The sequence below is a fragment of the Vipera berus genome, assembly GCF_964194415.1.
Source record: "Vipera berus genome assembly, chromosome: 2".
Taxonomy (NCBI): domain Eukaryota; kingdom Metazoa; phylum Chordata; class Lepidosauria; order Squamata; family Viperidae; genus Vipera; species Vipera berus.
Window position 1 is genome coordinate 236,256,937 of NC_138203.1, and position 15,585 is coordinate 236,272,521.

General features: G+C 40.1%; 1 protein-coding gene across 1 annotated transcript in view; it reads left to right on the plus strand.

The window, feature by feature from the left end:
- The window catches only part of CHCHD6 (coiled-coil-helix-coiled-coil-helix domain containing 6), a 308,037-nt gene that overhangs the window by 175,766 nt on the left and 116,686 nt on the right, over window positions 1-15,585 (plus strand). The window contains exon 6 of the mRNA XM_081317743.1: window positions 10,394-10,464. Within this exon, the coding sequence (XP_081173869.1) occupies window positions 10,394-10,464 (71 nt within the window). The remainder of the gene's footprint in view (window positions 1-10,393; window positions 10,465-15,585) is intronic.

A 15,585-nucleotide genomic window follows, 5' to 3' on the forward strand; every position in this document is an offset into this window, starting at 1 on the left:
CGCAACATCACGTGACGTGTTGCGACGTATTGGGACTTTTTTGTCATTGCTGGCAATGGGGTGGGTGCAATTTCGCTATGATGTATTCGGCCCGGGGGCGGCAGTTTGATACCCCTGGTCTATAGGGCTATGGATCTCTAATAGGGCTGTAAGTCTAGGAAATATGGTTACAAATAAATGCTTTGGAACTCGCACAAGTGCAACACCTTTGCTGGATATTAAAGCAGTCCAATTTGTTCCATGATTCAATATGAGTTTGAAAAAATGCAAACATTTTATGGAATCAGAGTTCATATGAGTTTTATAGTTACAACATTTTTTTTCTGTCATGGAATCCTGAAAAAAATGAATGGCCAAGGGCTTCTAAATTCACAGCTACACAAGATCAGAGGCACTTTTTCAAAGCATGCTGGGCTTTGATATTAATATTAAAAGCTGTTGGGCTATATCAGCTTCATACAATCTTACCAGGTTTCAACTTGAGTATTAGTTCCTTAGGTATAAGATGGCAGCAATAATAATCAGAGTTCTCCCAAAACTGGACTGTTTCACGAGTACCCAAAAATCCAGAAGCTACTGAGAATGCCTAAGCCATAATGAAAGAGTTGGTGTATCAAATGTGAGCTGTTTGTATAGTAAAATAAGTGATTCTTGCACCTGTTTTCCACATTTAAATTATGCAGTGGACTGTGTGGCCTTCTATTTTGGATGTGAGACCCTGTGCCTATCTGCCTGTTGTTTTGGTAAGAAATAGGTCTGATAGTAGGGCTGTTTTCCTCTAACTCTGAGAACTGACTATTACAATCACCTCCTCTCACAAAATAGTTAGGAGGAAAAGTAAATAGGGATTGCATGCATACATGGTGTATGCTAATACTTCTGGATAGAATTACTCATGTTGCTAACAATAGCTCCTTTGACAAGCAACATAAATATCCCCCTTCTCTCTTATAGATACACATGCACACATACATATACATACATATTTAACATAGTACACTGGATGCTGATCGTGCCTTGAGATAATTCATGACAGATCCTTGCTACCGTAAATTATTAGTGAATGAACCAAAGTGTCTTTATTCTGAAAACAATTTATTTTTGGATTATAGTTATTTGTTTGCCCCCTACCTGAATGGCTTTTAAGTTGTAAAATATAACCATCTCACACATCTTTACTGATTAATTTAAAGTAATCAAGGGGATTTCAGATGTCAATCTTTTTTTAAAAAACACACACACCCAAAACCACATTGTTTTGTTTAAGATTATAACAGGCATGTATATCTCAAATTAAATAGATAAGCCTAGTCTTCTGGAATTTAGACAAAAATGTTCCCTAGAGAAGGCATTTCTGAGGAGAAAAATGGCAGCTGAACCCTGTGTTGGCTGCTTGCAGGAGCTTTGTCCCAGTGTTGCTTTTCTGTGACTGATATTTGTGCTTTCCGAATGACTGCTACAATTATGCCACTAGTTTCAGCATAAAAGTGAAAGAAAGCGACAGCTGCACAAGGGTGTAAAGGGTCTTAATTTCCAATTTAAATAGCCCTGTTTAGCTCCAGACAGCCTGAAAAGCTTTACAATGGAAATTAGCAGCAGAGCTGGTCAGTGCTTAATTACTCTTGCTCTTGCTGCATTTTCCTTTGTTTTGTTTCTTCATACAAAACAGTATGGTATGCTTGCACTGAGAGGTGCACATTCCTTTCAGATGGATGTGGGGCCCGATTCTGAAGGAAAAAGTCTCTTGTCTAACAAGGGAGAAGAGGGGGGATTCTATCAGGAGTCAACTAGAGAGATTGTGCATATAATCCGGCATAATCCTGTTTGCCAGTTTTGCTCCCTCACAGGGACCACAACAGTTTATCCTCTTGGTATCTTTGCCATGACCTCAGACAAGATACTGTTCACCAGCATCTCAAAATTATTGTTAGAACATTGGCAGTTCTTTCCTCTTTGAATCTAAGGAAATTCAGAGCCAGTTAATCAGTCCCCAACTGAAGAGATACATTCCTATTATGATATCAATATTTGGTTAGATTTCTGTCTCCCATTCCATCCTTGCTAAATTTGCTTTTCGATGGTTGCCCCAGAAAGCCAACATTCCTAAAAAGATAATTGATTACTGAATTAGATTGTTCTTTAGCTACCGGAAGAATTAAAAGTTTTATAAACACAAAATGAAAGAGCCTTTATGACAAACTGGAACGTTCTGGAACATCATCTCTTTTACTGTGAATGAGTGATTAACTTTGAAGTTCAGCGTTCTTTGATCTGCCTAACACTGGTGAGAGTCAATGAAAAGTCATGGGTTCAGACAAAAATTCTTCAATAACTTGAGCGTTGTAATTAACAATGCTTCTCATGTTACTAAAAAAACCCTCTTCCCACATATTTTGTGCGTTTAGTTTGTTCTCTTTCTCTCTGTATCTGTAATGTGAAAAAAAGCGTACTGCCTTCTCTGTGATTACCTGGTAGAGTTGTGGGATGAGCTAATGCTATCTTAAGGGGATTGGACTGATGGCAGGGAAGTCCAGTCAAAGGAGGCAAAATCAAGTTGCAACCCCAGGGCTTTCTTATGTACAAGGCAGCTCTTACGTACAAGGTGTAGGCATTAAGGTCAATATTGTTCCCCTCCTGCTTTCCCTTTCCCAAGAGTTTTTGACTAGACTCTAAAAAGGTCCACACCTGATTTTGAAGTTTCAGACTTCTGAGAAGCTTGAGGGATTGTGGTTTGGCTGCCACCTAAGCCTCCAAGTAAGAGATCTGTGTCTTAGGAAGGCCTGATTGAGGTATGAGTCGTGAATTCTCTGCAGCATTTCAAGAAAGCTTAGTATGAGGCAGGCCTACTTCTTCACCTTATTAGGAAAGATGTAGCTACTTACTATTTGGGATACTTAAAAATAAGCCTGATATTAAAAGTTTTCTTTTTCTTTCCCAGATAGAAACTTTATTTTTTAACATCGGTTACATCATATTCCTTGGTTCCTAATGTCACTTTCTAGAAGACTGTGATGATGCCAATAGAAGGGAATATTTGTAGCTTAGGGTTGAAGGGTGTGGTCCTTGGTGTTCTCTGAGCTTGGTTGTTTTCTTGCACATATTTCATTACCCAACTAGGTAACTTCATCAGTGCCAGATATTGTTCATCTTTAGGTGCCAGGCACTCAGATAAATCTGATGTCAACAGGTACATTGAGATAAATAATATCTACATTCTTCAGAAACCCTAACCCTAATCAAAAAGCTAAAAATGAAACAAAAAGTCCAAAACACTTCATCACAGTCAATCAACATTGCCAACAAGTACCAAGAAAAAAACCACACTCCCATCAACATTGACAAGATAAAGCAAACCTGACTCCCTTCTTAGCACTGATGATGTTACCTAGTTGAGTAAGGAAAGAAAATAACCAAGCTTAGAGAGCACTAAGGACCCCACAATTTAATTCTATTTGACCAGATGGCCAGAATTGAGAACATATTTATAAATGTCATTAATTATATATTAAACATAAATGTATATCCATTTAATCTACTAGTAGAGGTATCCTCAGTTAATTATGGTAATTAGTACCTGAAACTCCCTCACTAAGTGCCATGGTCATAAACTGCAAAATCATGTGATCTTACTGACTTACAATGGCAGTGTTATCTGTTTCCAGTCATTAGACAAATTATGCATGGTTGTTACGCACAACATCATTTGTTTGCTATTTGCAATATCCTGCCAGATTGCCCATGATTTTGCTTGTCAAAAGCAGGCAGTGAAGGTTGCAAATGGTGATTGCATGATCTCAGGATGCTGCAATACTGTAGAGTCGGTTGCCAGGTGCCCACATTGCAATCATGTGTACCGTGATCACATGACTCCTACTTCAGGACTGTCAAAACTTCAAATAGTTGCTGAATTAATGGTTGTTAACTGAGATATAACTATATTTTAAAAGGCCTTAAAAACTTTCTATATTTAATAGAAAGTTATTTTAAAACAAGGTTGCAGAGTACAGCTTCTGAAATTAATTTGACCTTATCAAGAATGACAATAGAATAGATTTATATTTTCTTTTGTGTAATGACATATTTCCCATGTATGTATGTGTATTCACTTCAAGAATTGGGGTTTTTGCATAAATCATGCATAAATAAATTATGCATGTTGCCTATGTGTATTATTTGATGGTCTAATCAGGGGGGATGCATATGTCTTGCCTTTGTGTGTGTGTTTCTGCATTCCCTCTTATATCTGTGTTTAAATGTGCAACAGGAAGTGTAGAGCAAATTACATGTGCTCTGTTCTGGGGCAGGGGAGAAGAGCTAAGAATGGAGCATTCTGAGCTACAGTCCAATTGCTTCTCCTTTAGGGATACATTGGGCATTTTGGGGTAGGTTCTGAAAGGATCCAGCCCATTTTTAAACTCTTACTTTTTCAAGGCTTTCCTGCCATGTGACAATTGATTCTATTCTGTTTTGAGAAGATTAGTTAGTGAAAAAGAATCTTGAACCCCCTTATGCAATTTGTTTTCTAACATTCTGTTGGGTTAGATCAGGGGTCAAACTCGCAATGTCACGTGACGTGTTGCGACGTATCACAACTTTTTTTCCATTGCCAGCAATGGGTTGGGTGCGGTTTTAGCATGACTCATCCAGCCCATGGGCCAGCAGTTTGACACGCCTGGGTTAGATGGAAGACAAAGAACTCAAAATCTGCTGGCCTAATTTTAAAAGCTGATACTTAGAGTTACTAGTACATTGTGGAGAAAAGATGCGCAGAACTCTTCCACTTTGAAGGCTACAGGTTTGCTGCACTGAAAGCCAAGATGATGACCAATAATCCAAATTGAAAGCTCTTAACAAAAAAGAACAGTGCAGAGGCAGCAATGGGTCAATTATTTAGAAGTCAAAACCTGATTAGGTATTAAGGCATGCAAATTGATAAAGACACTGGTTCAGCATTTCTATGTTTGTAAGATACTACTTTAGGTAGGAAGTGCTGATTAGTCTTAATTAAATGAGGGTATCTTCACCTCTACAGCTTTTATCCATTGCTTTTTTGTCTACTAATTTCAATTAAGTGGTGCCTTTTTTCCAGTGGTTTGGTGGGTGGAAATTCATGTGTGGATTAGAATGAGGGAGGGGGCTGTGGTCCTGGAATCATGATTGTAACTTCCCATTCTGACCAAGTTTGAAAAGCCTTGTGGATTACAATTATCCTCTGACAATACATCATCTGAAAGACCGTAACAGATAGGTAAGGAGGCAAATTATTCATGATCTAAAATGCACTATGATGAAATTGAAAAAATTACTCACATATTCCATCCTGTGCTCCCATTGGAATATTCCTATCTGTACCATATGTTATCTAGAGAGAAATAGATCCTCAGAGTAGGATATCTTTAGCTGTTGTCAGACCTTCAAAGTAGGGAAGGTAAAGAAACAAAAATTGCTAGCAGTTTGGGAAATGTATTTTAATGTAATTAGAATATTGTAACAGAATCTTGAAAGTCTGTCAGAGCTCACCTCTACTTCAACTTATACCTAACACAATTAAAATGGAGTTGCTTTGAGTTGCCTTTTCACACTTCCTTCTTTTCCCAAACTCAGATGTCTTTTCTTGAACAGTTTGGCTCTCCCCTCCTCTTTCTCGGAGTCAAAACAACATTTTCTTATAGAAGTGGAATAGTTTTCTGAAAGAAGCTGCACATGCATCTAGATGTTGGGGAAACAAATCCTCTCTTTGTTGGAGTTGAAGAACACTTTCTGATTTTGGGTGGTTGGAGGAGAGGAGAGAAAACGAAAGCACTTGGCATGGCATGGGATGCAAGACATAAATATTTTTATTCAACCGAAGAAGGAAAATAATTGCAGCCAACGGAATGATAGAACAGGGGTAGAGGAATCAGTTATGAAACAGCAGCAAATGAAGGTGGAGTTTGACTATTATCAACTGGCAATTACTGTTATAGTTATCTATTAGTATGTTGTACTTTTTGGGAAGTACAACATTCCTTGCCACAATAATTTCCTTGTGGTAGGAGGTATGGTTCAGCTTTCCTGAAGTTGAGTACAAATGTTGCCCCTGGAGGTATCATGTGAATTATTCCATTTTAGGTTAGATTTACCGATCCAAGGACTTAGTGTGACCTTTTTTTGTGTATTTTCATATCTACTTACCATATGATTCCTAAATATTCTTACTTATCAAATTTTGTTATTTTTTTTTAAGTATCCACCTCCTTTCATTCTTAGCGTCTATATTATTCCCTTCAACTTAGGTGACTCCATGGATTTCAAATTCCCATATGTGTGAATTGGGCGTTTATTATCTTTATAATTTGCAACAATAATATTTGTCTTCAGTGTCCTTTGAACTTTTTTCCCCATCTCCTTACTCATTTCTACCTTCTGCCCTTTTCTTTCTCCTCCCAGTGACTCATGCCATTTTTCTACCTAGGTTGTTCTGGGATGTGTAAGATAATCAGTACTGGGGTTATTTATTTATTTATTTACTCACTCACTCACTCTTAGTGTAAGTAAAGCGCTGCTGTTGCTAGCATCAGTTCAGCCAAAAGGTTATGGCACAACTAGGAGATGGTGGAAGGCAATCAGTCAGACAAGGAGTGTGGGCACTGAAACTCACAGTCTATGAAATTATATGCTGCTTACATTTTTTTAAAAGCACTAACAAGCCTATTAAAAGCTTTCTAATTTTTGAATTACCCCTTTTATTGATTTTTCATTATTTGTGTTACATTTGGTTTTTCAGGGCTATTGCTAATGCCAAGGAAAGGCACCTAGTGGAAAGAGGTCTGAGAAATGTGATGGTTAAATACAGAGCAATAGACTTACCTGCACTTCTGACATCCTTATCTCTAGAGCGGTATACAAATAAAATTAATAATAAATAAATAATAAATAGAGCGCTATGCTGATTTATTCCCTTTTTTATAGTCAAAGTTTCTTCTGCAACTATATTAAATTATATTAATAATAATAATAATAATAATAATAATAATAATAATAATAATAATAATAATAATAATACAGTAATAATAATTTTATTTGTATACCGCCCTTCTCCCGAAGGACTCAGGGCGGTGAACAGGGCAATAATAGTAAAATACAGAATACAAAAATTAAGAATGGATTAAACAAAGTGCCCAGTACTACAGAACAATAAGTTAAAATACATTTAAAACATTAAAACAATAATAAAACGCAAACCCATCAGGCCAGGCCGGCTTATTCAAACAAGTAGGTCTTTAGATCCCGTCGGAAGGAGCGAAGGTCAGACGCTGTCCAGAGCTCAACCGGTAAACGGTTCCACAAATCCGGCGCACCCACAGAGAAGGACCTCCCCCTGGGGGCCACCAGACAACATTCTCTGACTGGTGGCACCCTGAGGAGGCCCTCTCTGTGGGAGCGCACTGGGCGGAGGGAAGTTGATGCCGGCAGCAGGTGCTCCCTAAGGTACTCCGGACCCATGCCATGTAGGGCTTTGTAGGTCATTACCAGCACCTTGAATCTCACCCGGAAGACAACTGGCAGCCAATGCAGCTCACGGAGCAAAGGTGTAACATGGGAGTATCGGGAGACTCCCAACACAACTCTCGCGGCTGCATTCTGCACCAGTTGGAGCCTCCGAGTGGTCCTCAAGGGCAGCCCCATGTAGAGAGCGTTACAGTAGTCTAAACAAGAGGTCATGAGCGCATGAGAGACCGTACGCAAGGCATCCCGGTCTAGATAGGGCCGCAACTGGCGCACCAGGCGAACCTGGGCAAAGGCCCCCCTAGTCACAGCTACTATATGATCTTCTAAAGAAAGCTGTGAATCTAGGAGGACTCCCAAGTTGCGAGCCCTATCTGCGGGGGGTAATAGCTCACCCCCCCTAGAAAGACATGGAATATTCTGAATATCCCGAGATGCCGGTACGCACAGCCACTCAGTCTTGTCAGGGTTGAGTCGAAGCCTGTTCCTCCCCATCCAGACCCGAACTGCCTCCAGGCAACGGGACATCATGTCAAGGGCATCACTGGGGTGGTTTGGGGTCGAAATAAAAAGCATACTGATGATACCCAACTCCAAAACCATGAATGATCTCACCCAGCGGTTTCATGTAGAATATATTCCCTTGCTTGGGAATATTTTTGCCTGCTAGCTGCATTTCTTATCTTTGTTATGAGGTGTATGTGTGTGTTGGGGCGAGGGTTAGTCTTTTTTTAGGTGGGTTACATCTTTAGCAAGAAATTCATGCTAAACTTCAACTATAACATATTTGTTCTTGCTTTCTCTTCCTGTTGCTGTTTTATTGCTTGCTGTTGCTAGCTAATGGTATCGGATGAGATAGATTCCCTCTGTTTCCCAAGAAAGTGTTTCGTTTTGCTACTTTTAGTTCTTGCCTCTCTTCCTTCTTTTTGTCGTATTTCTGATCATGCAAATTTGGTTCCTGTGAGAAATCAGACACTATGAAATATGAAAATTGCTTGGAAAGTAATTGAAGAAACAGTGTGACATACGAAACCCATGGAGATAATGCTCACACCTACTTATTCACAATATTTAATTTTTAATGACAGTTTTAATTAATAGAATATAGGTCTTTGGGCTTTTCAGAGGCAAGGAAAAGATGAAAGGGAGTTGCAGGACGGTGAAAAAAGGGTGACATTAAAATATGTGAACTACACACACTTGACATGAGTGTATGACTATGTGTGTGTATGAAGTCTCCAAAGCAATGTAAAAGTTGCCATTATGCCACAAAAAACAGATTAAGTCCCTCCTCAGCTTGCTGCCACAATCCATTTTGAGGCAAGGACTCAACTGCAATTTGCTAACTCCCGAGAGACTTTTTTTAAAAAATTGAAATCTATGAAAACAATTACCTGCTGTTATTTCTTTTTAGAATGTATAAAAATACATCCAACAATAACATTTCCACATAGGTAGTATGGAAGGAATATCACAAGCCTGTTTGTTGATAAATTTTGTGAAAACAAATAACAGACAAAAGTATAAACATGCAAAACTTTCTGCTAAGGGGCTATAGGTAGGCAGAAAAAGTAAACATCTTGCATTCAACTTTTGTTTTTCCAAGAATGGCAGAAGGAAAGTAAGTGTGAACAGAACGAAGAAATTTTGCTCAGGGACTGCAAATTAATTTGAAAAAAATACAGTATATCATTAAAGAATCATTTGCAAGAATTAGTGCTCTTGTTGTTGCTTTTTATTTACTTACTGTGTTCTTTGACAATAACTATAAATTACTAGTTATATTGCACTTATCATATTGCTAATCTCCCAAATATGAAACTCATGCCCTAGGAAGGAAGGACAGTTCAATTCTTCAAAATATGTGTTTCACAACGGACTCGTGCAAATCACAACTTTTTAAAACATTAAAATAGGTCTTTTTTCAGATTGTTGCGACTGCTTCAAAATCTGTTCCAGTCTATTTAATTGTGTGTGAATACATACTGAACCACTTAATTTTACATTTTTTCTAGGAATAAAGAATTTGCACAACCCTAATTAATTCAAAAGGGAGGCAGTGGCTCAGTGGGTTAGGACGCTGAGCTTGTCGATCAGAAGGTCGGCAGTTTGGCGGGTCAAATCCCGAGTGCCGTGTAACAGAGTGAGCGCCTGTTACTCGTCCCAGCTTCTGCCAACCTAGCAGTTCGAAAGCATGTAAAAAAATGCAAGTAGAAAAATAGGGACCACTACGGTGGGAAAGTAACAGCGTTCCGTGCGCCTTTGGCATTTAGTCATGCCGGCCACATGACCACAGAGACATCCTCGGACAAGCGCTGGCTCTTTGGCTTTGAAACAGAGATGAGCACCGGCCCCTAGAGTTGGAAACGACTAGCACACATGTGCGGGGGAACCTTTACCTTTAATTAATTCAAGTATTGCGTGGGTGTCAAACTTGCAACATTACATGACATGTCGCGACATATTTCAACTTCCCGCCCATTGCCGGCAATGGGGTGGGCGCGGTTTTGGTGTGACGCATCCAGTCCGTGGGCCAGCAGTTTGACACCCCGGAGTTAAGGGGTAGATTGTTAATTTGCTCCTTGTCCTCTGTATAAACAGTATGGCTCTGTTGGCTGTAATAAAAATCATTAGGGATCTTTAATTTCCCCAAGATTGTATATCTTTGGTGCTTTCCGACATATTTCTTTAATCTGGTACCTTCCAGATGAGCTTGGGCTACCACTTCAAATAGCCCCAGCTATTGCAATCAATCATTGGAAATGCTAGTATGTGGTTGCCTTAATGTATACTGATTGCCTAAAAGTCCAATTCTCCTTAGCATTTTAAGGCTTGTTCTGTATGATTGGTTAGTTTAAGATATTGTTTTTCCTTTATGCTGAATGCTACTTCTGATCATTTTCAGAATTCTGAAATCTACAAATTGACTTTGGATCAATACAATGAGGCAGTCACCAATGCAGAAGATCAAATCAGGTAAAAAAGGCCTCATTTTTGCTTTATCTTTGATGCATAGAAATATAATGATTTCCACAAAGTGTCAGTGAAATGTAGGTCACCTAAAATACTTTCTCCAAAGTTTGATACAAGTCTACATTGGAAGTCAGATGCAATCATCATAAGGGCCACAACACCAAACCTTGATACATTCATATAAAAGTCTGTAAGAGTAGTGAAAACATTGTCTCAAAAAAATAAATAAATCCCAGAAACCCAATGATAAGGTAGTAGCATTGACACTCAAGGCAAATATATCTGTCACCCCATTCCTACCAGACTGATCCCAGATTATTACCCTGCCCTAGCCTTGTGGATCCTGCAGTATGCCTCATGTGAGGCCTTCCTTCTGCTTGAGACACTCTAGAGTAAGGTGGAAGGTCATCACTGCCCATCCATTGGCTGCTATTTCCCACTTGCCTGCTTCTCTCATCACCTCTACCATCCCAGCCTCTCCTTGTTAGGACTTTAGAATGAGAAAAAACTACATTTCCAGAGTGCAGATTAAGAGCAGAGCAAGCAGGTACGGAACAGCAAGCCCTAGCCCTGGCCCTGTGGTAATGTGGTAATACTTAAATGAGGAGCTATGCTAGTTGTATGGTAACTCTACTGCTATGTATGTATGCTTTTTTTTTGTTCTGGTTTACCAGAAAACTGGCATCTTTACTTTCACTCTCTTTTTCACATCAATCTACTTTGTTCTACTCCAAGTTATTCACGCATTGAAATGGGCAGGAAACAGTGTTGCCTTCTTATGGACTGCCCCTGCAAGTTGAGAGGTCCATGCCCTACAGAACGTAATTTCTTTCCTATGTATTATTACAGAAAATGACTTAAAGTTCCATGCAGTAATTCTGAGACCTCAGACAATGGCCCACAGACCACACATTTGAAATTTGTAATCTAGATCAATTTATATTGCCAAGGACTAAATGTGTTTATCTGTGATTCTTGGTGATTCTGCAATTAGAATCAGCCAAAACAGTTCTATGGTTTAGTAGAGTCTAAATGACATCCCCAGGGGCAATCTGTTCCATACAATGCAAGGCTACTATTGAAAAGACATGCTTTTTTATCTTGGTTCCTTTGAATTCCTTTGAATGGGACCTTTAACAAGCCCTCTCTACATGATTGGACTACACAATGTAACCCAGTGCCATGCCATACAAGCCTTCATACATAACCAGCATTTTGAATGGAGTCTAGAAGCCTACCTGTAGTCAATATAGTCTGAGCATCAAAAATTGTACTAGGTTTTTTTTTAAAAATCCCATTTATATCCCGCCCTTCTCCGAAGACTCAGGGCGGCTTACAATTTAAAGCACAAATCAATGTGCTTAGCAATAGCCTTCATTCTATGTATATGCCTGCTTATTAGGGCTTTCGCCTCCCCCCCAAGCGGCATTATTACAAAGTCAGCTTATTGCCCCCAACAATCTGGGTCTTCGTTTTACCTACCTCGGTGTTGTGATTCAGGGTCAGCCTGTGGGTTTGGCAGTTGGGTCGGACAACTCAGAGGAGGAGGAGGGGGGTGTTGAAGAGCTTGCTGAGGGGATTGGACAGCTTGATGAGAGCCCCCAGCAAGGCCCCTCTCATCTGGTCACGATGCAGACCCAGCTGTGTGAGCCTGACAGCGTGGATGAAGATGACCCACAGCTGGCCCTGTTCAAGGATGCCCGACGCAGGAGGCAGTCAGTCAGGAGTAAACAGAGGAAGGCAATGGGGCACCTCGGAAGGAGGCACAGAGAGGCCACGCCCTGAACTGTATTTAAGGGGAATGTGTGGGAGGGCTGGTTTGCTGAAGGCAACCGCTTGGATTGTTCCTGCTTCTTAGCTCGTGTTTTATGGTTGGTGTCTTGTCTTACTCTGTTTTATGTGAATAAATTTGGCAGGCGTAATTCCAGCCTCTTGCTGTTTCTAAAGGGGTTGTCCCTGCCTTTTCTGCAGGGCCGGTAGCAGGCTGGTACAGAACACTCGGAAGGATGGAAGGCTGAGTCAACCTTGAGCCTGGTGGGATGCGAACCTGCACTAATTGCAGGCAGCTGGTGTTACTTAAGGAGGCATTAGCCCACTGCTCCACCAAGGCAGCTTCTGGGTCATGGCTATAACAATGTACTAGTTCCAGCAGGAAGTTTGATTCCAGAAGAATCCCCTAGTCACAGAGCAGTTCTTTTGGGAAATTGCAGCTCCATTGAGAGCAACTGTTGAAGCTGATGTTAAATAATACTGACTTTTACAAACATTCAAGACATCCACAGCTGTCAGGCACAAACAACCAGACCCATTCGTGAAGAGTTCAATTAACTTTTGAACTCAAACTAAGAGCTGTGGTAGCACAGTGGTTAGAATGCAGTATTGCAAGCTAATTCTGCTGACTGCCAGCAGTTCGATCCTGACTGATCAAGTTTGACTCAGCCTTCCATTCTTCCAAAGTTGGTAAAATGAGGACCCAGATTGTTGGGGCAATATGCTGATTCAGTAAACTGCTTAGAGAGGACTGTAAAACACTAAGAAGCCATACATAAATCTAAGTGCTATTGCTATTATTGTTCATGCCTATACCCAGGAATCTTCTCAAACTGACAATTTTCCACCTAGATGACTAGATAAGGTTCAATGGCATTCAAATGGATCAGACTTTGCCTTCTTGTGTCCACATAGGGACTCCAGACTAAATCCCTGTTTCTCCTCCCCCTGGCTCACCCAGCGTGTCTCCTACAACAGCCCATTTGCAGCTTGGCCCTAAGTAGTGATGTACAACTGGTACATTAACATCTATCTACGATGTATTGCTCACTGGTGACATGTTGTAGAGCTGATCACGTTGTGGGCTGTATATGACATATTGGGATTTTTTCCCCTCTTCTGGAGCTGGGGTTGGCATGGCTTGCACAGCCTGCATCCAGCCTGTGGGCTGCATGTTCAACATGCCTGTTATAGAGAGTAAGGAAGGTGATGTTGATAAGATATGCAAGATCCATTACTAAAGTGATGAGAGGTTAAACATATTTTAAGTATACAACAGACTGAAAATATATGGAAGAAATTTAGAAGAATTCCTAGAATAAACCCAATTCATAGGAGAATAAACCCAATCGAACTTACAGGATTCTGTTATAGCCACTTTAATAAAGGTAGTTTTGGCCTTCCTATGGAGCTGGTGTCCCAGTCTGGTCTAATTGATGGGGCTAACACACATCATCCCTAACTGCCACATCATTTCCCCAGTGCTTTCATATAGTTAACATGGAAAAGGACCAATCCCTGTGACACTTAGCATTGGAGCAGCCAAGGGTTGAAATTCTCTTCCTTTTCAATAACCAAATGGAACCACTCACTCAAATAAGAGACAGGTTTGACAAATGAGAAAAATACCCCAACGGTTTGTAGCTACGTTGTGGGAGAAAATTTGGGTTGAATTTAGGCCTATTTTGTTTTATTTCAATTGTAGTTCAAATTTTGAAGACCCTGTGATATGCAGTGCCTTTATATAGCCTTCATCTTGGGCAGGGGGTGTTGTGAGCTCGATAGGGGCTCCAAGAAACCTAAATCACTGTCATATATATCTTTATTATAAATTAAATAATAGATTCCCATGTATGTAAAACAACCATTATATGGTTGCTCAAATACCATGCATACATCCTATTTTTGGTACCAGTATTACAAAGTGGGCCTAGCCTTGAAAGGTTGCCACTGGAACAAAATTCGCTAGCTACTAACTAGTGCAAAATACAGAGATTTGCTCTGGTTGCCAGTTCTTTTCTAGGCATTATTTAAAATTCTAAATAACTTTGGATCTGATTATCAGATGGATTGTCTTCTGATAGGAAGCTGCAAGGCCAGTGAAGCTCTGTGGAAAAAGCCCTTGTAAGCTGTCAGAGGCTCATTCATTTGGAACACAAGACATGGCTTTCTGCATCATTCTCAGGCTTTGGAATACACTCCCTGCATCAGTCAGTTCTTCTGCCCCTTATATTGAGAAAATCCATAAAGATGCTTCTCTTTGGTCAGGATTTAATTGTTAACTGCATTTATTACTAAATATAATTTTTAAGTAGTCCAAGTCTATGCCCCAACCACCAGTGCTGAAGAGGATGAAATTGACCGGTTCTATGAAGCCCTACAGCACCTTATAGAACTAACACCAAAAAATGATGTCCTTATCATCATGGGGGATTGGAATGCTAAAGTAGGAAGCCAAAAGATAACTGGAATAACAGGCAAGTTTGGCCTTGGAGTACAAAATGAAGCAGGGCACAGGCTGATAGAATTTTGTCAAGAGAATACGATGGTCATAGCAAACACTCTTTTCCAACAACCCAAGAGACGGCTCTACACATGGACATCACCAGACGGTCAACACAGAAATCAGATTGACTATATGCTCTGCAGCCAAAGATGGAGAAGCTCTATACAGTCAGTAAAAACAAGACCAGGAGCTGACTGTGGCTCAGACCATGAGCTTCTCCTTGCAAAGTTTAAGCTTAAACTGAAGAAAGTAGGGAAAAGCACTAGGCCACTCAGGTATGAATTAAATCATATCCCTGTTGAATATACAGTAGAGGTGACAAATAGATTTAAGGAATTAGATCTGATAGACAGAGTGCCTGAAGAACTATGGACAGAGGTTCGCGACATTGTACAACAGGTAGCAACCAAAACCATCCCAAAGAAAAAGAAATGCAAGAAAGCAAAATGGCTGTCTGAGGAAGCTTTGCAAATAGCTAAGGAAAGGAGGGAAGCGAAAGGCAAGGGAGAAAAACATACATATGCCCAATTGAATGCAGAATTCCAGAGAATAGCTAGAAGAGATAAGAATGCCTTCTTAAATGAACAGTGCAAAGAAATAGAAGAAAACAATAGAATAGGGAGGACCAGAGATCTTTTCAAGAAAATTGGACAGATGAAGGGAACGTTTAATGCAAAAATGGGCATGATAAAGGACCAAAATGGCAGGGACCTAACAGAGGCAGAAGAGATTAAGAAGAGGTGGCAAAATTACACAGAAGAACTATACAAGAATGAGCTTAATGTCCCTGATAATCACAATGAGGTGGTCACTGACCTCGAGCCAGACATCCTAGAATGTGAAGTGAA